This window comes from Agelaius tricolor, unplaced genomic scaffold, assembly GCF_023055355.1.
Source record: "Agelaius tricolor isolate 1412-34295 unplaced genomic scaffold, bAgeTri1.0.p SCAF_12, whole genome shotgun sequence".
Lineage (NCBI taxonomy): Eukaryota > Metazoa > Chordata > Aves > Passeriformes > Icteridae > Agelaius > Agelaius tricolor.
In genome coordinates, this window is record NW_027269272.1 from 22398799 (window position 1) to 22421444 (window position 22646).

General features: G+C 39.8%; 2 protein-coding genes across 9 annotated transcripts in view; one reads left to right on the forward strand and one right to left on the reverse strand.

Annotated features, from left to right (window-relative positions):
* The window catches only part of PHC3 (polyhomeotic homolog 3), a 32022-nt gene extending 12217 nt beyond the window's left edge, over positions 1-19805 (forward strand). For 7 of the 8 annotated variants that reach the window (XM_071438085.1, XM_071438086.1, XM_071438087.1 and 4 more), the window contains 8 exons: positions 1020-1897; positions 3301-3451; positions 3769-4022; positions 4716-4872; positions 6188-6302; positions 7014-7164; positions 7249-7480; positions 11338-19805. In XM_071438085.1, the coding sequence (XP_071294186.1) occupies positions 1020-1897; positions 3301-3451; positions 3769-4022; positions 4716-4872; positions 6188-6302; positions 7014-7164; positions 7249-7480; positions 11338-11492 (2093 nt within the window). In that variant the 3' untranslated portion in view covers positions 11493-19805. Of the gene's footprint in view, positions 1-1019; positions 1898-3300; positions 3452-3768; positions 4023-4715; positions 4873-6187; positions 6303-7013; positions 7165-7248; positions 7481-7636; positions 7738-11337 lie in introns of all 8 variants that reach the window. The other variant, XR_011680863.1, reaches the window with a different exon arrangement.
* A 3-nt stretch (positions 19806-19808) lies between these two features.
* On the reverse strand, positions 19809-21701 carry GPR160 (G protein-coupled receptor 160). The gene has a single exon (XM_071438094.1). The coding sequence runs from the start codon at positions 21660-21662 to the stop codon at positions 20646-20648; it is 1017 nt and encodes a 338-aa protein (XP_071294195.1). The 5' UTR covers positions 21663-21701; the 3' UTR covers positions 19809-20645.
* Positions 21702-22646: the final 945 nt, after the last annotated feature.

Sequence of the window (22646 nt, forward strand, 5' to 3'; positions counted from 1 at the left end):
ATATCAAGTATTTTTATAAACACAGAGGTAACGATGCTAAAATTTCAGTATTTTGTATCAAGATAAATCAAAATAACCTGTACTTGGTTAGAGAGGCACTTACACTGCATACAGCATATTTGCATCTTAGCTTTCTTACTTTGAAAAAGTGATGGTAGCCTAGACCATTGGTCTGAATTCTGTGGAATGTAGCTTGGTTTAATGACAGCTTTTAGAGAAAGAGTGGGACTTGGAGGCAGACATTCTGGAGGTATTGAGCTCTAATGCTCTCAGAACTCATGTTGGTAAGAAAAAGCCCCATACTTTATAGCAGAACAAAAAAAAAAACCTACATAAATGAGTTGTTTCTCAAGTGGACAAAACAAAGCAAGAAGAGGTTTGCATGTGGAGAAAAATGTCTGTGTGCTGTAAGAAATGGCTGGTGAGTCACTGGTTCGCTTAAAGGTGATGATTTCTCTGGAAGCTGCACTATTTTTAGGTTTGTGCCTCTCAGTTGCTGTGTTCAAGTTCAGGCAAATGCTTTCAAATGGTTTAAATTTATACTAAACTCTTGGAATTTTATTTAGTCTCTTAGCATGGTATTATCTGAGTTTTAACCTAACAGTTATCAGCAAATCCTGTTGGGCTTATCATTTCTCTTCCAGTCTGTTTCAAAGCAAAGGTTAAATCCATTTAAAGTTGTGTGAAATTCTTAAATAAGGCTGGATCAGCAATAATCTTAGACCTAGCAGCAAAAAGCTAAATTTAGATACTTCTTTATAGAAAGTGTCTTTCTATATGTAAAAAGCACGGCCATATTCATTTGTTCATTGCTGCATTTTGCTTTGGAAATTGATATACTACCCTAATAAATTGTTCTTGTGTGCTGTCAAAGAAGATATTTTTAAACAAATATTGGAAGTATTAAAAATATTGTGCTGATCTTTAGGGTGAGAATTTTTGAGGTATTTTACAATATTTTCAGAATTTGAAGAAATAAATACTAATTTTAATAAATACTTTTTTCCCTTCCCTCACAGCTTCATATTCTCCATTGCAACCTCATTCTCTAGTAAAACATCAGCAGATCCCACTTCATTCACCACCTCCAAAGATTTCCCATCATCAGCTGATCCTGCAGCAGCAGCAGCAGCAAGTCCAGCCGATTGCACTTCAGACTCCTCCGGGCCAGGAGCCGCCTCCATCCCAGCACTGTCTGCCCCTGCCCAGCCACGCGCTGCCTCCGGCGCCCAGCAGCGCCCAGTCCCACTGCTCCCCTATCCACATCCATCCTCCCCCTCTCACGCTCTCCCCTACCCCGTCCCAGTCAGCTCAGCAGTCAGTGGTGGTGTCCCCTCCGCCGTCCCACTCCCCGAGTCAGTCACCCACCATAATTATTCACCCTCAAGCCCTTATCCAGTCCCAGGCCAGCTCCCTGGTGCCAGCGGCTCTGCAGCCCGAGCCGGCCGCTCCCCAGGCGGCCGCCGCCAACCCCGCGCGGCCATCGCAGCCGCTGAGCCTCCCGCAGCACCTGCCGCTGCCGCCCTCGCCCGCCGTGCACATCGGGGCCGTGGAGCCGCCCAGCTTGGTTTCCCCGGGCCAGCAGCTCGTGTCCTCCACGCCACACCAGCAGTATCCAGCCCTGCAATCCGCTCCCATCCCTCTGGCAGCTCCGCCTCAGCTCTCGGCATCCTCAACTCAGATTCAACCGCTGCCCCTGCAGTCTGTGCAGTCTTTACAAGTGCAGCCTGAAATTCTGTCCCAGGGCCAGGTTTTGGTTCAAAACACTTTGGTTTCTGAGGAGGAACTTCCTGCTGCAGAGGCTCTGGTCCAGCTGCCATTTCAGACTCTTCCACCGCCACAGACCGTCGCAGTAAATCTGCAGGTGCAGCCGTCAGTTCCGATTGAAACTCCAGTGGTGAGTGCTAACATTGCATCCTTTATTCTTTCCCTGAGTCAGGCCCATTGACTTCAAAGCGACCTAAATCAGGTGCTAGACAGGGGACAAGAAACCTATTGATTACAGAACAGAGTTTTAAGAAAATCATAGACATTTTCCTTCTGTTTCATGTTTTGGTTTGGGGTTTTTTTGTTGGCTTTTTTGTAATGGATCATCAGTCAAGAATATCAACCAGGAATCATGGAAATGTAAATTTAAGATCTAAAATCTTGTTTCTTAATGAAATTACAATGTATTTGAAGTTTAAAAAGGTAAGTAAACATATGACAATGCTACATAAAGAATTTTGGTAAATGTGACATGAGGACAGTAAACTTTTACCTCAATACAAATAGATTTTGATTAGAACAATCTATATGAGGTGGAAGGTGCATATCAGGTTATTAAGATGATAGGTTTCTGGATTATTTATTTTGTACTAACATAAAAATATCCTCTTCATAAAAGAATAGGGGAAATTTGATGCTGTTTTGGCAATTCTCATCACCACCATTTAATTTGGTCCAGTGTTTGTCTCAGATGTCTGCAATTTGTAATTGAGGGTTTTACCTTCAATCACTAGATTAAAATGATGTACAGGAAAATAAAATGTTATGCAAATAAGGCTGACATTTAAGATGGTGTTGCTGGGCTTTAGTGGTAAATTGCTAATGAGATTAAGATGAGCAAAAGAATCAGCAGCTCTTGTAGGCTTTTTTGAGGCTATCAACAGGTTAAGGAAGGAGGTGTGCTGTTCATTTTCAATTTATTTAAAGAGGGTAATAATCTCAACTCTGGTATTTCATGGAGAAATTGGACAAAAGAGTAGGAGCCAGGTTTGCTTTTGACAGGGTGATGTTTTACATTTTAATCTGCTGTCAGGAATTTATGTAAATTTATTTCAATACTTTTGAGGGAAAGACCTTAAAACCTCTTATAACCACTAATGCTTGATAGTCTTGGTGTACTCTTCTGAAATACTCAGCTTGATTACACTGCTGTATAAGATAGAACGATTTGCAGACTTATTATTAAACTTGCATTTTGCAGATGTATTTAAATAGCATCAAATGTATGTGTAAATAAGAAGAACAGTAAACTATACACATAAGATATTGAAACAGGTTCTCTGCTCTGTTTGATTGGAGAACTGTGCTTCTTTATGTATTGCTGTTTGTAACAAAATACTTCCATTTTGCTGTTGTAGATATTGTGATATCCTCAGAGTTTATTGTTTGGTATGCATTTTGGGAACTAGTATTTTATTAGAAGATGAACATATTTGACCTGGTAATTTATTTTTAAAACTGTATTTATGCAACTCTTTTAAGGTGTTAAGATAGAATGGAAATCTCTCTAAAGCAATAGTTTGTTGGATGCAGATTTACCAAGTGGAGAATGTGTGTGAAGAGGAGATGCCCGAGGACTCAGATTGTGTCCACATGGCAAGAACACCTACACCACCCACCCTGTCCCCACCAGCCATAACCTTGGGCAATGGAGAGGCTCTTAATTCAGAAGATCCTTTGTCAGGTGAGGACAAATGCCACACTAAGATAGCTTTTGCTTTTGTGATTTGTGTGAGGAATTAATGGCCAACTATGTTTGTAGCTAGCAGGTACTGAGTAAAGGAAAATGTTTGCATGAGGAGGGTGTGTTTGTGGAATAGTCTGTTGAGATAAACCATCTTGTTTTAAAAGTGGAATCTATACAGCCTAGGAAAGAGCCTGTGTTAGGGGTTGGTGGGTGCAGAGATGGGTCTTGGGGATTTATCACCTCTTACTTCCTGATTCTGAGCCAATGGTTGGACATAAGTGATAAAACATAACATATTTTGTTATTTTTTGCAGAACATGGGGGACTGCCTTCAGTGACATCATCAGTCAGTGCCTCAGTAATTAAATCTCCATCTGATCCTTCCCATGCCTCTATTCCACCACCCCCTCTTTTGCTTCCAGCAGCAACCACAAGGAGCAACAGCACATCCATGCCCAATAGCATTCCCAGCCTAGAAAACAAACCTCCACAGGCTATTGTTAAACCCCAGATCCTGACCCACGTCATCGAAGGCTTTGTGATTCAGGAGGGGTTGGAGCCATTCCCTGTAAGTCGAAATTTGCTAGGAATTTTTTCCTACTAATCTTTGAAATTAACTCTTTGTAAGAATGATGTTATTTGTGGCTAGTTGATATTTAGATCTGGAATTATGTTTCAGATGTTGGTTTTGACCTTTTCTCCACTGATGGGTGACTTGAGTAGTAGGCTATATCTGGAGATAACTACAGCGAGTGGATTTAGGCTACCATTTGGAATAACCTTTTTACATGTCTGCCTCTTAGATCCCTCTATTTGATACCTTAATTTGAACCTCAGAGCTGAGTCTGTTAAATTTTTAAAATGCTACAATTTGTTGTTTCAAGCACTGGCAAGCTCTTAACTGGGCTAGGTGTAATTAGTGCGGTGGCTGGTAAGAAGTACTGTTGAAAATTTTAAATCACAAACTGACAATTTAAAGCCTGTCTTTCTAATTTAATGTGTGTCTCATTTCCCCATTCCTTCATTTCTGTAGATATAATGTGTTTCTCCCTTTGTTAAATATAATTGCAAACTCTGCAGAGCAGGAGTGAGTCTTAATTTGTTTGAAATTAGCTTTGTTATGACATAATTACACTTCATTGATATGAGGTAGAAACTGATCATCTTCTACTGAGAAGATTGAAAACAAATATTGTTTTTAATAATTCATTCTTGTGTATAATGTTAATTACCCACTGTTGCTTTGCTTTTATTGCACTAGGTCAGTCGTTCATCTTTGCTGGTGGAACAGCCTGCAGAGAAGAGATTGCTGGTGGAGGGTCAGATCATGAGTGTGGTGTGTGTTGAATCAGACTTGCAGAACACAAAACATGCAGACAACTCATCAGACACAGAGATAGAGGATATGATTGCAGAAGGTTTGTAGTTTTTGTTTAAATGCCCATTTCCCCCTCCCCAGTTCTGTGTGCTATGAAATGGGAATCAAACTGTGGCCTGGCCCAGAAAAACCAAGTTATTCTGTGAACACACATTTTTGTATAAATTCATCTAAGATTTGAAAGTTCAGAATTTTTTAGCCACCCCTGGGTTTTCTTTCCCAGAGCTTGTATCCTTATAGCATCAGAGCTGGTTTTGGTGATCTGCTTAAATTTAGTCTTGATGCAAGTCTTTAATTCTTTAATTCTCTTAAAAGATTTCTATTCCTTCTTCCATATCAAAACTGTTTGCAGCAGTCATTTTGTCCATAATTTGTTTCATTAGATGTTAATTCAGTATGAGCACTATGCTGAGTCTCAGATTTCAGACAGCTGTCTGTTTTGTGGAATTATCCAAACACTCATAGTTTTGGGTTTAGTTTTGGTTTAGCTCCTTACAGCAGGTGTTAGGTTTATGTAGAGAATTTGTAACTACTCATTAGATGAGCTGGTAGGTAACATCCAACATCGAGACACATCCACGTACACATCACGTGAGTAGAGGAGATTTTCTGATAGTAAGTCAGGGTATGATTGTGTGTGTGGCAGAAATCCCCTTCTCAGTATTTGCAGCTCTTTGCTGCACTAGTGCTTTTTGTAGAGCAGGAAAAGGGCCATCTCATCTCATCAATAAGAGAAAAATTCTCTGTAACAATGAGCTGTAAATTCGCAGATGCAATAATCCTTTTCTTTGTTGCACGCAGCTTTTTCATAGATTCAATAGATTCAATTCATAGATTTCAATCTTTTTCATAGATTGAATGTTACATATATACAGCATTCAATGTTTTCTTTGCTTTCACAAGTCCCTTTGGTTGTTAGCAGCTGCTTCTTCAAAGAAAGTACTTTAAAAGGTTAATTCATTATGCTGTTACAGAGAGTTTGCATTTTTACTGTGGAAGGCCTGATTCTCTTAATGAACTCTTTATGAAGCAATTCATGAGCAATGTTACCCTTCTTTTTTAATTGCTTGCTATGTTTGAGGGCAGACCTGCTCATGGGTGGCTTGAAATTCAACAAAAAACTGATTAAGTTCATTGAAAAACGTAATTGAGGGTTCATTAAGGTTCAGTTTGCTCAAGATCTTTTCTAGACAGAATGAAATCTATGACTTGCTTAGCTTTGCATAATTGTCTGTTAATCAAAGTATTTAATTCAATGTGTTAAATATTTGAAGATCTTTTGCCTGCTTGAGGTGAGAGATGTGAACATAATTTCGTGTTATTGAAAATGACTTTATTCCTCATTCCTTCTTTAGAGGGACTGGATGAAATTGAAAATGATCTTCTGAAGTGTGAATTTTGTGGAAAAATGGGATATCCCAATAAGTTTCTGCGGTCAAAAAGATTCTGCTCCACATCCTGTGCCAAAAGGTAACTTTATGTAGTTATTGTTTATAATTATCTGGCTAATGGATTAATCTCTCCTGGTTAAGAGAGCAAGAATTCAGAGTCAACATCTGAATGCAAAATCTTCCATTATAACAACTGGAAAGTTGATGTTTAATACCATAAGTTTTAGAAATGGGGAATAGTTTCCCATTTCTAGTCACCACTTAGCTCTTTTTTGGCATCAGTGTGTCTGGACATGATCTTTCTCATATATCTGCTATGTTCCCATTTAGGTAGTGGGAATATATATGTTTAATTTGGTATTTCTTGGGACACCACCAGCAAAATAATCTTAAAGAGATTTAGTCCTTTAATCTTAACATGGGATTTTTGCTTCTGTCCTCCTTTGACTGGGTATCAGCTAGGTAGAGAAAATGGAACCAGAAAATACAATGTGATTTTAGGTTTTTGGTGGACATTTCAGAGCAGAACTGTACTATGCAATAAAATGTAAAAGTATTTCTAAGAATGGGAAGGACAGACATCTTCCAGGGGTAATCTGGATGTACTTGATCCCACAAGGAGATGAGGGTTTTGATGAAATGGCCTTTGAGATACCTTTCTTTTGTATTTCTGTGACAGCTGTTGTTGTAATTAAGCAGCATTTCTACAACACTGTGATTTTATGGTTACTTGATTAAATTCAGTCCAAAAAACTACTAGTGCATTATTGAATATATCTTACTTCTTTAGGCACAGCCTTAGTTGCACTAAGAAATTTGGGCTGTTTCCATCAGACAAGACCAGTCGTTGGAATCGGAAGTCAGATAGCCAAAGTCTTGGGCGACGCGGGCGTCGGCCGAGCGGCCCTGAGGGGGCGTCACGAGATCATTTTCTTAGACAGGTCTGTGGAACATTTGCTTAAAACTATGGCACTGCTTTGGGAATTGCAAATAAAGCCTAATACTGGAGTTGCTACGTTTTCCAGCTTCCAATTACTTATCCATCTGCAGAAGAAGATCTGGCTCCTCATGAAGACGCTGTTCCAACGGCCATGACCACGCGCCTGCGGAGGCAGAGTGAGAGGGAGAGGGAGCGGGAGCTTCGGGAGCTGAGGATGAGGAAGATGCCAGAGAGCATCGACCTCTTACCAGTGGTGCAGACTGACCCCTCAGTATGGACTGTCGATGAAGTTTGGGCCTTTATACATTCTCTGCCTGGTATGGAAGGGGCAATAACTTGTTCTGTTGGTTTTAACAGTGAAGTTCCTTGTTTTATAGCAGCACTGTGATGAGGAGGTGGTGTGGTAACAGGAGCAGTGTTAGCTGATGATAGAGACTGGAATGTGATTTGTTTCCTCTTGCTTGTTCCTTCAGCACAAATCCCATGTTGATAGAACTAGTCCCACTTCTGCTGTTGCATCCCACCTGATGGAGATTAGAGCTGTTCCTTCCTTCAGTCTGACTTCTCTCAAGAGGTCAGTAGAGAGATCAGACACGCCTCCTCCCTGTTACACTGCTTTCTTCTCTTCCTTTCTCACTTCCTTCTTCTCTTTCTTCCTTCCTTGCTGCTTATTCAGTAGAAAAAGCAAGAGTAGTGTTCCTTCCCTTGATACAACTGAAAAGTTTGAAACAACCTGTCATGATACAAGCCATTAAAAAAGAATAAGCAAGTTTCTGCTATAAAGTTAAAATTTGTTTTGCAGCTTTGCTCAGAGGTCTTCTGCCTAGAAACTCAGCATACTGCTGGTCTCAGTTTGTTCTCAGAAAAAATAATATGGTTTTCCTTGTTCACAAACCTTTCCTTTAGATCAATATTCACCGTTACCTTTATGTCAACTTCAGGTTATTTGACATTTATAATTTCCTAACTCTCATAACCTTTAAAGCTTCACTCCCCACCTTTTCCCAAGGATGCCATTTTATGCAATCAGACACTGTAACCCCTACAGTTAACAAGGCAGATCTCCACAGTAGCAGTCATACCAGAATTTTTGTTGCTTACCCATTAAAACCCAGGCTATGTTTGTTTCTAGTTTTCTACTTTTTCTGGGATGCTATATCATTTTTTGTGAATCCCATTAGACTATTAGCCTGTAAGGAATATATATATCTTCACTGCTAAGTCATACACACGCATTATGACAGACAGTCTTTTGTAGTAGGTCAGGCAAAGAATTGTGTAAGAGATGTTTAAAATTGGCAAAAGTCATCCTTGAAGTATTTTTCTTCTGATAGTTTATTGCAATTCAGTAACACTGCTTCTGGGAACCTGCAGTGATGGCTGTAGAAACAAGCAAAGCTCCTTAGGTTTGGGATGTGGTGATTCCTGTTTCTGTACTTGAGCTGTGTTATGGAGTGTAGCTCTGTCACTGCTGTTTTCAGTTACTGTTTTTATGGATTCAAGACTCTGGTTAATTCAATAACTAATCCTAGGTTCTCAATAAATGGTACTTCCTGTGCTTAAATAACTGAAGTGCCACATAAACACAATTCACTTGCAAGTATGAAACCAAAACTTTTATTCTTAAAATGTGGTTTCTGTTTTGAAACCATTACTTTTACAATATTTCACCAGCTGCTGAATCTGGTTTCATTTTTTGGATTCTATAGACAAGGTGATCTTTGATTTTAAACAAACTTATATTTATTTGTATGTAATGGAAGTTTATTATAATTACTCATTCCTCTCCATATGAAGGCCTAGTTTCTCAAATACCTTTTTAAAAAAGAAGTTCAATAGATATTTAAAGTTATATTCACAACCTGCCAGAATTTTTGTTGCTATGTTGCTGCATTTGGGTGTTTGGGTAATTTTGGGGTTTATTCTTTCCAGTATATTCTCAAGTCACTCTCTTGAAAAAATATTTTATTATATACTTCCAAGATTGATTAATGCAGGAAATAATACAGATGATTTTCCTTATGGCATTTTATATTATATATCTGCTTGGTGCAGTCTGTGCAGACCATCTGCCATGCTGTAGGAAATGGTGATTTGTCACTTTTCCATAAACATTAGGCACATCTGTTTTCATTTACAGCTTTCTGCACAGTCTGTAGCTGAAATGAACTTGTGTCCTTGTCAGGCTTTTCTGAGTTCCTCTGCAGCCTTTTGGAGAAGTCAATGTCCAGGACACTTTTTTGCCCTGTTGGCTGCTTCTTCTGGGGGAAGAGACAGAACAACTTAAGCTGAGCAGAACTGTTCTCCTTTCTGTCTTCAGCTGCAAGATAAATGACCTTTCACCCTTTTCTTTTGGCCAAGTTATTGCACAACAAGCAATTGCAAAAGTGCTTAAGAATATATCCAGATGGGCTTGGATGTGGGAACTGCAATACCTTCAACTTCCATGCTCTACTTTTCCAAAAATGACTTTGATAAAAAGTATTTAAGAAGTCGCACGGAAATTGCTTAAAGGAAAAAAGCTGGCAACAACAAACATCCAGTTTCCTATTTCAGTAGGACCAGTTTTGTTCCTAAATGTAAGAACTTCTAATGATCTCTCAGAGATCTGACAATCATGATATTCAGGTCTCAAATCAGACATGCCATGATACCTTTCCCAGAAATACTCAATACTTGACTTACAGATCATTTATCTGTTGTCAGCACTTCAATAAGGAAACCTTTATGATGGTGTCAGACCTGATTGTTGCATGAGGTCTGTTTAACAAATCATTAAGGAAAAAAATGTGCCTTATTTGTGAAAAGCTAACTTTTTCCATCCTTGAATGTTACAACCTTCACACAGTAAGAATCCAAATGAATTCATTTTTGGATGTTGATACTTCCTTCCACATTTCCTTTTCATTTGCCTTGTGTACATTTGTAAATCCATCAGGAAATTTAGGCTATCTGTTCTTTATGGAATTTAAATCTGAACACATAAGAGAATATTAAATGAGTTGCTGTCATCTAGGTAGAAAAGTTCTTCACAGTAATTTTATATCTCTATAATAGTGTGCTTTTTAAAGGAAAAATGTAGAAATGCCAAAAAATAAGCTTACTTGAGGAATAATTGACATCAGGAATGGAAGATGGAGCACAAATTCAAGTGTGTCTGAAAGGCTCTGAGACAGATGGAGAGACTGCTGGGTTGAGAACACAAATGTATTAAAAAACCCCATTAAAAGTATGGCTGGGAGAATGAAGCTTCAAATAAACAACTGACAATGAGTGCTCTCATGGACATTGTGAGAAGACATTTATCCATCTAACAGAGCTGCCATAGAGCCAGGCATAACTGGCTGATCCTGCTCAGCACATATCCAGAACATCTTTGGAGGAACCTTTATTTCCACAGTGTTCTTCAGTGGAAAGGGGCCCTCAGTTACTTGGGACAGTCCAACCCATGTAGAGTCTTTCTTTTAATGTTGTGATCTTCAGTTACCTGAAACTGGTATTTCATTATGAGAAAATGAGTTTAACTTGGGGAAAAAAGATCCAACTAGTTTCAAGTTGCACTTGTGAAGTCAGTTACTGCTGTGTGTAGAATATTCACTCTGATAACTAATGATAAATATCTTAATGAGGTGGTTGTGCCAAATCCCATACATCAAAACTTTGTTTCCTTAGCTCAGTGGTGTAACACACAGATGGAATTAACTCCTTTTGGAAATTGTAGCTATTTGGATGTTCTCACTGTACAGAGCAGTATAATATAGTTATCATTTATAGCATTAGATAATAGTATCTTTTTATTGCTGGAAAGAACCCACTTGAATTATGTTCCTGATTGCTATTTCAGTGCTGTTTTCCCAATCTCTTCCAATGATGAGAGGTTGTTCCTCTTAATGAAATGAAAATTCTGTCTTTGCTGGGTCTTGAAATTCCCAATGAGTAGTTCTCCAGTAAATATAGTGTAATTAGAGGCTGTAGTAAAAATTATTTTCATATTATTTCAGAATTCCCATCATGATACTGAACTCTTGCATGTAATTTAGGTTCAACAAGCTTAAGGGATGAGCACTGCAAAATGTGTTGCTGAAAGGCTCTGGTGTGGACAAAATCTGCTGTGGACATTGGATCTAAGAATGGACATTTCTAAACCAGTAATCATATTTTTTATTGCCTTTAGGTTGTCAAGATATTGCAGATGAATTTAGAGCACAAGAAATTGATGGACAAGCTCTCCTTTTGTTGAAGGAGGATCACCTTATGAGTGCAATGAATATTAAGCTTGGACCTGCATTGAAAATCTGTGCACGCATCAATTCCTTGAAAGAATCCTAGGAGGTGAACATGAAGGTTTAACCAACAGTTTCTCACTGACAGAACCAACAGTAATATGCCAACATCTTCACTGTGGCATGAGTGTTACTGTGATGTTTTGTTAAGTAGGTGGGACTCTCCCCACATAAAGACTTTAAAATGTTCCTTTGATTATACCAGGAGTCCTCTGTAGTTTTCAACAACTAATAAGTTTGTAGTAAAGCCTGAGTAATGCTTTGAGTTGAAATTTTTCATGGAAAAACATGAAGTGAAATATGCTGTGGTAGGTTAGATATTCCCCAACATGTACTTCATTTTATGAGTTATGATTAGCACCCCAGTCCCCACCCCAATCTAGACACCATTTAAATCGTGTTGCTGTATTCTGAAAGATTTTTGCCACATACAGCAGTGTTTGGACTGAACTAACAGAAGTGTCCACAGGCCCTGTGGAAGCACTAGTACCAGTAAAATGCTATGCATTTAGTTGTGCTCTCTGAGTTTGTTTTAGTCTTGAGCAAATTGTTTGTAAGGGGTAGGTTGGCAGCTGGTTTTCCTCATGTAGGCTTACCCTCATCTCTGCCACTATAGTATTTTCTTGAAGTCTGTAAAATACTATAAACCATGTAGATGTCTCATCAAAATCCTCATGATCAGGCTACTGACACTCCTGCCAGAGGTAACTGAAGCACATGTTACTTTACTCTTTGAATGCTGCTATGCACTAAGGGGGCATTAAGTGTTAGATTTGTAGTTTCACATGCTGCTAGTTAAGCTAAACCAGCAGTTCTCAAATGGGGGTTCAGAGTGGACCCTGAGGAAGAGTGTGAGCTCTTGGGGTTCAGGTTCCCAAATGCCTGGGTGTGAGGGGCTGAAAACTGCAGCCAGGACCAGCTCATGTTGAGACAAGTTGCTTTAGAGACTGGGGGTAAAGAAGGGACAGCATAACTCAGATGTTCTTTTTCTTGATACCTCTTCTAACATCTTTTTCTGTAGTGCATTCCCATTGCCTCACTGGAAGCTTCCAAGCACCTTTTCCTTGTCCAGTGGCCAGTGTGAGCTGTGCTTGCAGTACTCTGAGGAAGGAGCAGTGAGGCCCCCTCAGAGCTTGTGCAGGAGCAGCTGCTGCTGCCATGAGGGAGCCTGGAGCTGCAGGTCAGCAGGAGGAATGCCAGTGTTGGCAACTCTGGAATGATAATGTCCTGGTTTAGGGCAAATTTGGGAGGACCAGGACAGAGAAATATCCAGGGGCCCTGCTTTGTCCCTCTGGCAGGAGATTTTGCCTTGGATGCTGCAGACCCAAGGGGTGGGATTTTAGTGTCTCCCCCCATCTTCCCTCTCTCACACTCTGTGGAACAAATACATTTCTCCAGTTACTGATGCTCTTGGAAGCTGCCTGGGCTCTGAGGCAGCAGCACCTTCTTGGCCTTTGCTTCCCCACCACCTGTGCACAGATGTTCATGGATGTATTTTGTCCTTCTGTTCCCTCCCTTTTGCAGCTCCACTCCCCTTATGTACAGACCTGGATCCTTAAGCTCTTGTTTAGGGAAAGAAGGGTACGTGTGCTGATAGTCATTGTGTATATTTGAATTAAATATGTGTATGTGTCTGCAAATAATGTATTTTTTTGTATTTTATGCAAATTAATGCATAATATATGATTGTGTAGGGAGGTATTCAGGGGGCTGTACAGTATTCCTGAAGTAAAGAGGAAATGACCTAAAGTTTGAGAACTGCTGCCCTAGATCAAAAGGAGTCAATGCACATACACTGGCTAAAAGGCAGGTTTGTGACAGACAGATTAATATGTATATTATTTAACTGATGACCTTAAAGAGTAAATTTGAATTACAGAAAAATCTGTGCTTCATTTTCCTTTAATTAGACTATTGCTTTGTTTCCACTAACAGATTTTCTACCATTACCTTCTGGAGATCAACATTAGAATAATTGTTCTTAATTACAGCTATTTGAGCTTGCTAATAGCAGATGTTATTAATGTTTTTATTAACCACTGAAGCTGCAAGTTAGGACAACACATTGCAGTTGCACGCTGGTATGTGGTGAGAACCCCTACCCAAATGGCACCAAAGCTTTAGAGGATGAATTGATGCCTGGGTTTATTTTGGAGGGAAGTTACCAAGCACTTTCTAATTTGGTTTTGGTTTTGTTTTTTTTTCTATTTTTGGTTACTGTTGTAAAATAAACTTCTTAGTTGAAGTTCCAATGTTTGCTAATGTTCATTTGAAAGACACTCAAATGATGGAGACAGTGAGTTCCCATTTGTAGCATTTCTGTAAGATACACAGTGTAGCATATCTGTAACATATGTTCTAAAGGATATGTTCTGTTTTGATGAGCTAACTGAAGACTAAAGATAACTTAGATATTTATCCTTTGGCTTTTGTCTTAAAGTTTTATTATTTTTATACAGAAATCTCACTGGCTAATTTTTAATCTGTCTTCTGATTGTACTGTTCTTAGGCAATGTAAAAAGTAGGGATACATAAATGTGGTTTGATAATGGCTTAAGGTGTACTAGAAAATGTGGACTTAGGGGTCTTGTTCAGACCTGTAGTTAATCAGTGTTACATGCATGAGAATTTCATGGCTGCTTTCATTTTGCTTTATTAGACAGTTTTCAGGAGAGCTTCTCCAGCTAGTGTTTGTGTCCAGCTCAGCCAGAATCACTGCCAGGTGCCAGGAGCTCAGAGCAGACCCCAGTAAGGCACATCTGGTCCTGTTCATCTGGTATGTAACATTCCCTGTGGGTTTGGGAGAGCCACAATTAATGAGTTATGCTTTAAATATTCATAAGTGCAACAGCTTAGAGTGTGGGCCTTATGCATATTGAAAGGTTTTTTTTATTCTTAAGTGATTTTGGTAATTAACTGGAACTTAAAAGTGGACATAGCTATACCATCCTCTACTGATAGAAGTGCACTTGTGCAGGAGTGTTTGCCAGTGTAGCTGTGTCAATAAAATAATTTTTTTTAAAAATCACACTTGTATGTGAAAGTAGGCTGAAAAATTTCCAAGTGCAGCTGAAGTCTACTTGGGAAGCTTATGAATTTTCTCCAAAAAGCAATATAATACTTAGAGTAACAGTCCTCCAGAACCATTTTATGTACTGGCCACTTGCTGTTCAGATAGGTGAGGTTTTCCCAGGCTTATACTGCTATTTCCCATGGCTTTCCTACATGTTAGTACCCTGTACCCTCTTGCAAAAGAAGAAGTTTTAAAGATTTGAAGTGTATTTTAACACTTGTTCCCACAGGATATGTCTACAAGAAATCTTTTTTATTCTCTTTATTTCCTGGGATTTTGCTTTCTGTATTCAGACTTCTGGTGTTGCAGGCTACCCCTCACAGTAATGTTTGCAGTTTTTCAGCTTCTGTAGGAATAGGTCAGAAGGGAGATACATTCCATGGCTTTTTCCCTTCCTTTTTCTCCATCTCTCTCCATCCTACCCTACTCCTTAATGCAAACTGCAGCACTAGCTCAGGGCAAGGCCCTTTTGCAGAGCACTGGGCTGAAGGTGTCTGCCAAGAGTTCATCCAATAGAATAGAACTGTGACTCTTGTCTCAGCTTCAGGGTTTGTTTAGGGTTTGAAAGAATGGCACATGAATGATCAGAAGGGGTGTGCAGCCTCCCCTGATCCATCTGGCTTGTACCAGCATCCCTGCTTTGCAGCAGGAGTGGGGCACTCCCCTGAGGAAGCTTGGCTGCCTCCACTGACTTAAAGTGCCAGTTGTTCTGGCTCCCCAGAGAGTGTCTGAAGGGGTTTTAAACAGGCTGCATTGTAAATCTATTCTTTACCCATTAACCCATCATACTTTTTCCAGAAATGAAGTTCTTGATGGAGGGTAAACCTTTGCTAGATTTTTGTCAACGAGACATTTCAAATACAAGATTTGAGTCCTGCAAGCATCTATTTCCTCATTTTTTTCCTGTGAAAGCAGGTATTTACCCCTTGACTTCCACCTGTGCTTTGTCCAAAAAGGAATCCAGCCTTTTGGATAGAACAGATTGAATTCCTTTGTAACTGCAGATGTGCCAGGAAGAGGAAAGGATTAAAGGGTAAAACCAACTGTTTAGGCAGATCTGTGATAGCTTTTGCATCATTTCTGTATCTTGAAGAGGAAGGAAATATTCAGGTACAAAACCACTGAAGTGTAATTTGAATGGAAGTTCATTGTGAGACTGGGCTGGGTGTGGTGTGTCACTGCCTGGCATGGCAGCTACAGCTAATGCCAGTTTCAGATGGATATTGTCATTCTAATATTGCAGAAACTTCCACCTTAAGAGCTCAACAGATTTCTTACACAGTGACAAATCCACAGCTCTGAGTGATCAAAGAATTCAGTGACAGCTGTGTTGAGTCCTGGTTTTGCAAATAATTAGACATCCCCATAATTTAGAACATGAGTAGTTCTGATTGTACTGAGACTGCTCATATTAAAACTCAGCATGTATAAAAGCTTGCAGTGTTATTTTCTCACCAGTATTGTATAGAAATGTCCTGTTAGCATATACTTAGAAATATATTTGTCATCATTAATCAGGTATTTCCTCATTGATTGTTCTAGTCTGCCAGATCATGACTGTGCAAAACAATCAGTCTAGGGTAGTTTTTTAATATGCACCTGAATTAGTTTATTAGAGATGGAGAGAAGCTAATATTTTAGTATTTTGTTTTAAATACCCTGTTCCTATTCAATGCTGAGTTGAACAGGTATGAGCAGAGCTATCAATGAATAATTTCACTGTAAAGTGTTAATTGTTCATAGTGAATTAATTTTCAAGTCACTCTTGCATAGTGAGCTGTAGTTTCAGACAGGAAATGCTGTAAGGAGAAAGAAATTTTAAATTCATTTAATGTTTAGTTCATTTAAGATGAGCCTAAATTAAATTAATTTTAAAAGAATTTGCCTTTAGTCATGAGAGGTTATTTAGACCTGAAAGGTTCTATGTAGTTACATACCTGGGTGGCTTTGCAAATGGTGACATTTGAAAAAGAGACAGTAGTGATGCTCCAGTGCCAGCTGTGTGGGTTTTTCAGGAAGCTGTCCCTGGTCTGAGCTGATGGAGTCAGGGCCTGGGCCACAGACTGAGCACCAAGGCAGTGAGCACACAGTTCCCTAACCCATGAGAATCAGCCTGGTTTGTTTTTACCATCTTCATCTCCTGGGAAATCTGACATTTCCTTCCCCACTTCTGAAAGTGGCATTTTGCTCTCTTGGGTGTCAGCTCTGGGGGCTGGGGAGTTTTGTGTCCTGCCTTATCCCCTGGCTCTCAAGGTCAGCACTTCCACGTGTGCTCCAGGCCCCACCCTAAGCTGCTGTGCATGTTTGTGTAACCCCTGCATTAAAACACACACCTGCTCATTCACTTGAAGGTTGCATAGTATTTTCTAATCTCTTACAGCAAAGTGGAATCATAAAAGCAAAGTTCAGAGATATGAATATGCTGGTAATTGCAGGTATATGGAGTAAGCTCATAGTCCAGCCTTTGTAGCCATGGATTTAACTTTCCTGAAGCACAGTTCTGGGAGCCAGTGTAATGAACAGATTTCAAGTTAAAGTTTTTTACATTTCCAGCAAGTATTCATGTTAAATTACCCAGATAACTCTGTAGAGTAAGGAGCTAGAAAAACAAGATTTTAAAGGATTTTTTTTCCGTCTGGAAGTAATTGTAACTTGAGCACAGTTGTGCATTTGTAGAATTGTGATCATAAACACTGTTTTAAGTGCAATGCATAACACTGAAGGAGCATTTAATTGTGTTTATGAAGCACTGCTTGGGTATATGGGGTTGTTGACAGGCTTGTGGTGTTGTTGCTGGGTAATAATCAGGGTATCTGTGCTGATTATGGGATTAGGCTTGAAGCACAAATGTCTTTGATTCGTGAGGTAGATCTGCTTTGTGAGTGAAGCAGCCTGTGGAAGCCTTGTGGTGTCCTCCACCACCCAGCCAGCACGCTTCCATCCTCCAGCAGCTTTTTGCAAATTCAGTTTTGGAAAGAACAATGAGGGATTCTGCACACCCAACTTCCTTTCCAAGTGGTCTTTGTGTTATAGAATGAACAAGCCAGTACTGATGTGTGTAAAGATGAAGGGTTTTAGCATTGAGTGCCAAATACTCTGTTCAGAGTTGAAAACACATAGAATATCTCATTAAAATCAATGTTGACTTGTAAGAGATTCTTTAAATGATGAAAGTACAGAAGTCTCCCATAAAAGTTTAACACTTTAGCTGCTGTTAGCATTAGTATCAATACTGTAAGGTATTTGAGTGGTGTAATGCCATTAGTTGCTGGCACAGCACAAGAAGTGATGTACAGAGGAGATGTAGCAGTGGTTATCTGTAGTTCTTTTATTTCAGATATTTCCAGCTTCCTGGCACAGCTTCTGTCCTCTCTGGCAGTGAAACTGTCACAGTGTTCTAGAGAGGGGTGGTTCAGGCACCAGTGTTGGGACTGTCCAGAAGCACCAGATTAAAAAAATGCAGAGGAAGAGACACAGTTGCTAGGAAGGCAGTAGGATGGAGATCACTGCACAGCTGGTGTCTCCCTCCACGAATGCCAAGGATAAAAGTGGGCAAAGAGAGTTACCATTAATATATTTTCAAACAGTCATTTTGGCAGGCTCAGGCACCACAGTTGGATGTTGCTGGAGACCTGCAGTGCCACTGTTGCCTCCTTGATGGAGGTGACAGCCTAAAAGTTGATGCTTTTTGGCACTTTTCCACAAAAAGTAAGAATAAATTTGACAAGTGATACAGTGATGTAACATCAATCCATTACTATTTGCTTTGGCTGCATGTTGTGGGTTCCCTGTAAAAAATGTTAAAAACTTCAAGTGGCTTTAGGAGCACTGCAGCAGCTACAGGAATTCTGGCACGTTAGGGCAGATGGGGTTGTGTAAACTTTAATTAGGCCTTGGGAAGCTGAACCACACTGATAAATAAAACATGTCAGCAGCCTCACCCAACTGGTTGCAGTTCCAGCTCTTTGCATGTTAGTGATTCAGAAGGGTGAGACTTACCATGCAAAACACACCTGAAATGAACTTGAAAATAGCTTTTCCTTCATCTGCTGTTGAATGAACTTTAAAAGAGGAATTTCCCCCTGCCTGCCGAGTCAGTAGGAATTAGTTATTTCATGATTCTGAAATGCCTGGTGCATTCCTATAGTTGATGTATTTGCTGATTTTTAAATGGAATTAGGTTTTGTAAATATTTTTTCAGCCCCATTTCAGTGGGTGTCCAGTTTCTATAAAACCTGAAGAAATGCTGTGTCAAACCCCTGTGTTTAGCCATGGTTTATCCTATAGCATCTCCAGCACTAACTAACAGCAATTACAGTTTGAGGGAGCAGGAAGAGACTGCTTAGGGCTGTTTTTCCAGTTAACATTGCATGTGTTTTCCTACTTTTAACATGGAAATAGCATTTCCTCCAAGTACATTTTCCAGCATAAAAAATGAAATAATTTGTGGTGCCAAACACTTCAAACTATATTGCTAAGCATTGCCTCCTCTTATTGCACTAGTTTTAAAATTCAGTTTTTGATCATTTACTGTGCTTTTGATGGCCTTTTAACCAGGAATTCCCCCAAAACCATTTCCTACTGCTGAAAAATGCTTGTCCCCTTTTGATCACAGAAACCTCAAAGAAATTTACCACAGATTGTGGGTGAAAGAAGCCCTATGTGGGGTGAAGTAATAAATCAAAATAATCAGATTTGGTATGTTTCAGAAATCAAAGATTAATTTATGATCGAGATGTTATTGTGTATTCTTATGGAGTGAAATACTGGAATATTCTTTTATAAGAAAATTTAACCCATGTAATATTAAATTCTGCAATTAAACCTATCTCTGTAATTGATATATAATAAAATAAATTATTACCCAAAATTTAAATTTTACAGTTGAAGAGCACACAATGAGCTATGTAAAACTATGATCTTCACTTTGTGAATCATTTTTTAAGAAGCACTTTCCTATTACCAACTAGCATGTGAATGAATTTTAGGTTCTCTCATTTATGATCTGTAAAAGTGACATTTCTTCAATCTGTCTGTTAATGGGTGGATCCATCCTACAAATGCTGAAACAAAGCACCTTATACTATGCTGCTTAAACTTGCTTGTAATTGCACCTTTTGTTATCTGCAGAGTTTTCTTAATGAGTATTCTTGTGTGAAATCATTGTTCCCTGTGGGTCTGGGGGACAGTTAACCAACCTACAGCATCATTTACTTAGTTTCTCTTTCAATACAACATTGTATTGTGAGTTTAGTGCTTCAGAAATAAATGCTAATTTCATTTGTCTGCTTTGGTTGTGTATCATTTATTTATCTTGTACAAAATCAAATCAAGTCCGTTGTAAAACTCTAAGAATTTGAAAATTGAGAGTATTTTTGCTAGAAGCCTGACTAATTCTTTCCCTTCTGAAGTAGTCCGACTTCATACTTAACTATTTTAAAGTAATTTTGGCATCAAAATAAGCTATTTTTTAATTTGAAACATTCTTGAACCTTGGGCATGCATTTATGTCTAGCAGCTAACCTTGATGCTTGTTGCTTTAATTATTTAATATGTTCATGTATCTTAGAGGAGCAGCAGCAAAGAAACAATGAAACAGCACCTCTTCTGAGGTTGTGGAAGGTGCACATCTTGCACTGTTTTGTACAATTTTATAAAAATTTCTATTCCTGTAGGAGTCATAACTTTAACTAAAACAAGTTATTTCTTGTTAAACAGACAGCAAATCTTACCTTCCATCCAGCTGACAAAAATCCACATTTTAACAACAAAACACACTTCTAAAAGTCATTTGAACCTTAGGTCAGCATCTGTATCTAACTCCAGCCTTCAAGATGTTACTGCATTTTGTACTGTAAAACCTGAGATAATTCCATTTAAAGGAAGTGTAGAATTCTAGTCAGAAAAATGACTGAAAACTTGTCCCTATATAAGCAGTGTTTTTTTAAACATGTAATTTGAAGTTGAATTCCCTGGCCTGGCAGTGCTTGCAGTACAATATTCTCTGGAGTATTGCTGGACACTGGCCTTGTTTCTATGGAGTGAAGCTCTGCAGATGTTTCCTTGTGTTGTCTGCAAGGACCTGGCCACCCAACATCAGAGTTCTGCTTCTTTGCAGCCCTTTCATCAACAGATGACAATTACTGTGCCTGGCTTATCAGCTGGCTTTGTGCTTTCTTTGTTGAAGGGCATAAAGCAGAATTTCCAGCTGACAAAGGGGTCTGTGCACCAGCCCTCCTCTGTCAGCTCCACATCGTGGCACCGGCACCAGTAGGCTGCTGCCAGGAGGAAGCTGTTGATGAAGCACAGCCAGGGCACGTTCATCTCCACATAGGCTGGGATCTGCACACCCAGGAGCAGAACCACCACCTGCAGAACAACAAGCGGTGCCCAAGTGCCAAGGAAGCACAGGAGGAGCCTGCTCAGGAGCTGCCACTTATAGCAAGTGCTGGTGTTAGGCTCGTAGGGGAACATCAGCACGGGCTGGCTGGAAAAGGAGAGGAGCCTGGCAGACAGCAGCATGGCTGTCACCTCCTTCCAGCAAGCCAGGAGAGCCGTGCCCAGCAGCAGCACCATGACCCACGACACCAAGGAGCTCTGCCAGCTGCCAGAGACAGGGCACTGGGAAGGGGAAACACTGTTCTGCATCTGCAGCTCTTCAGAGACAGCAGGAACTCGGACAGTGCAAAAAAACCCAGAAATCCATATAACCACCACGGCAAATCCATAAAGTAACTTCCGAGCTCTTGTAGGGAGCTGGGATGTGTGGGAGACGGTGCTGTAATAATCCAGAGCAGCCAGCAGGTACACTGGGAAAGGCACAAGGCCGTAGGTCAGAGAGCAGATCTGGGTGAAGAGGCAGATGTGGTACTCTGTGAATCGCACGCCCCAGAGCGCAAAGTCCTCAAAACAGAAAATGAAACACAGGCTCAGCAGCAGTGTGAAATCAAGAAGTGCCACTGAAACGCAGAAGTATCCCATAAAACTGACTTTCACAGCTCTTGGCTTATTTTGCAACATGAAGAAATCAAGGAAGACTTTTCCAAGCATAATCAGGACCAGTATGTAGCTGATTTCAAGACGTTGGCTGGTGTGGGTGCAGTGGTACTGACCAGAGCCATTTTCACAGAGCCTGGCAGCCATCCTCCAGTGGTGAAAACAGCAAAAATAAATATCACAGGGCACAGTGATTCATCTCTGAAAAGAAAAAAAAGCATTTGTAGAAATTTATTTCTGTGTAGCTCTACCAATTAGTTGCATCATAGCAACTACCCAATTTGTCTGAATTTTTCAGGCTCCTGAATGAAGAGTAAAGAGCATCACTAACTCATCATTAAATTATCAACAACTGCCTAAATTTTGTTTTCTTTGAATTACATTATTGAGAGTTAAAAGGTCAACATAATTTACTTTCTAGCTAATGACCCAAGGAAAGGTTTAGGAAAAAAGGTTGACGATGTTCCTTTCCTTTCGAAGGCATGGAGAGGTCTTTCTGTCCAGCTGGCCAGAGGGATGGGGGTTTCAGAGCTCCTGCAGATTCTGAAAAAATTACAGGACAGAAATCGCACAAGACACTGCAGGAGATGCTGCAGCACAGCCACACAGTTCATTATGCTCATAGAATCTGTAGGAAATCTAGACCGCAAAAATATCTTGAAAGCAGAAAAAGCATCGAGAATCACCTCCTTTTTTGGTGGAAAAATCCTGGAACTCCGAGGCAATCCAAAGCACAAGGGCTTCATTAGTGAATTGGGCTTTTTTGTTCATCTCTAAGTACTACAATGACAGAGACCTCAGAGCAGCTGGTTTTCCCTTCAGACCTCCACAAGTTTCTTTATGATAACTCTTTTCCAAATATTAATTCCTAAGGAAAACGAGCATAGGGTGGTTCTGTGTATGTCAGCAAGACAGCATGGACAGTTTCATCTGATTTCTTCTCTCTTTCCTTAAAGAATCAGGGTGGTGTCTGTGCTCCCAGTGAGAGCAAAGAAGAGTTGACGAGCCAAGGCAGCTGTAAAAGGGAACTGACTCTTAGGCTCTGTGTTAACAGCAAATTGTTTCCGTTTAAGCAGACACCTTGTGTTAGTGCACGTTTGAGTTCGTGTGTCCTGAGAGCAGAGTTAGAGC

What these genes read in the sequence shown, in the direction of transcription:
- GPR160 (XM_071438094.1), bottom strand. Translation starts at nt 21,662, where the DNA reads ATGGCTGCCAGGCTCTGTGAAAATGGCTCTGGTCAGTACCACTGCACC.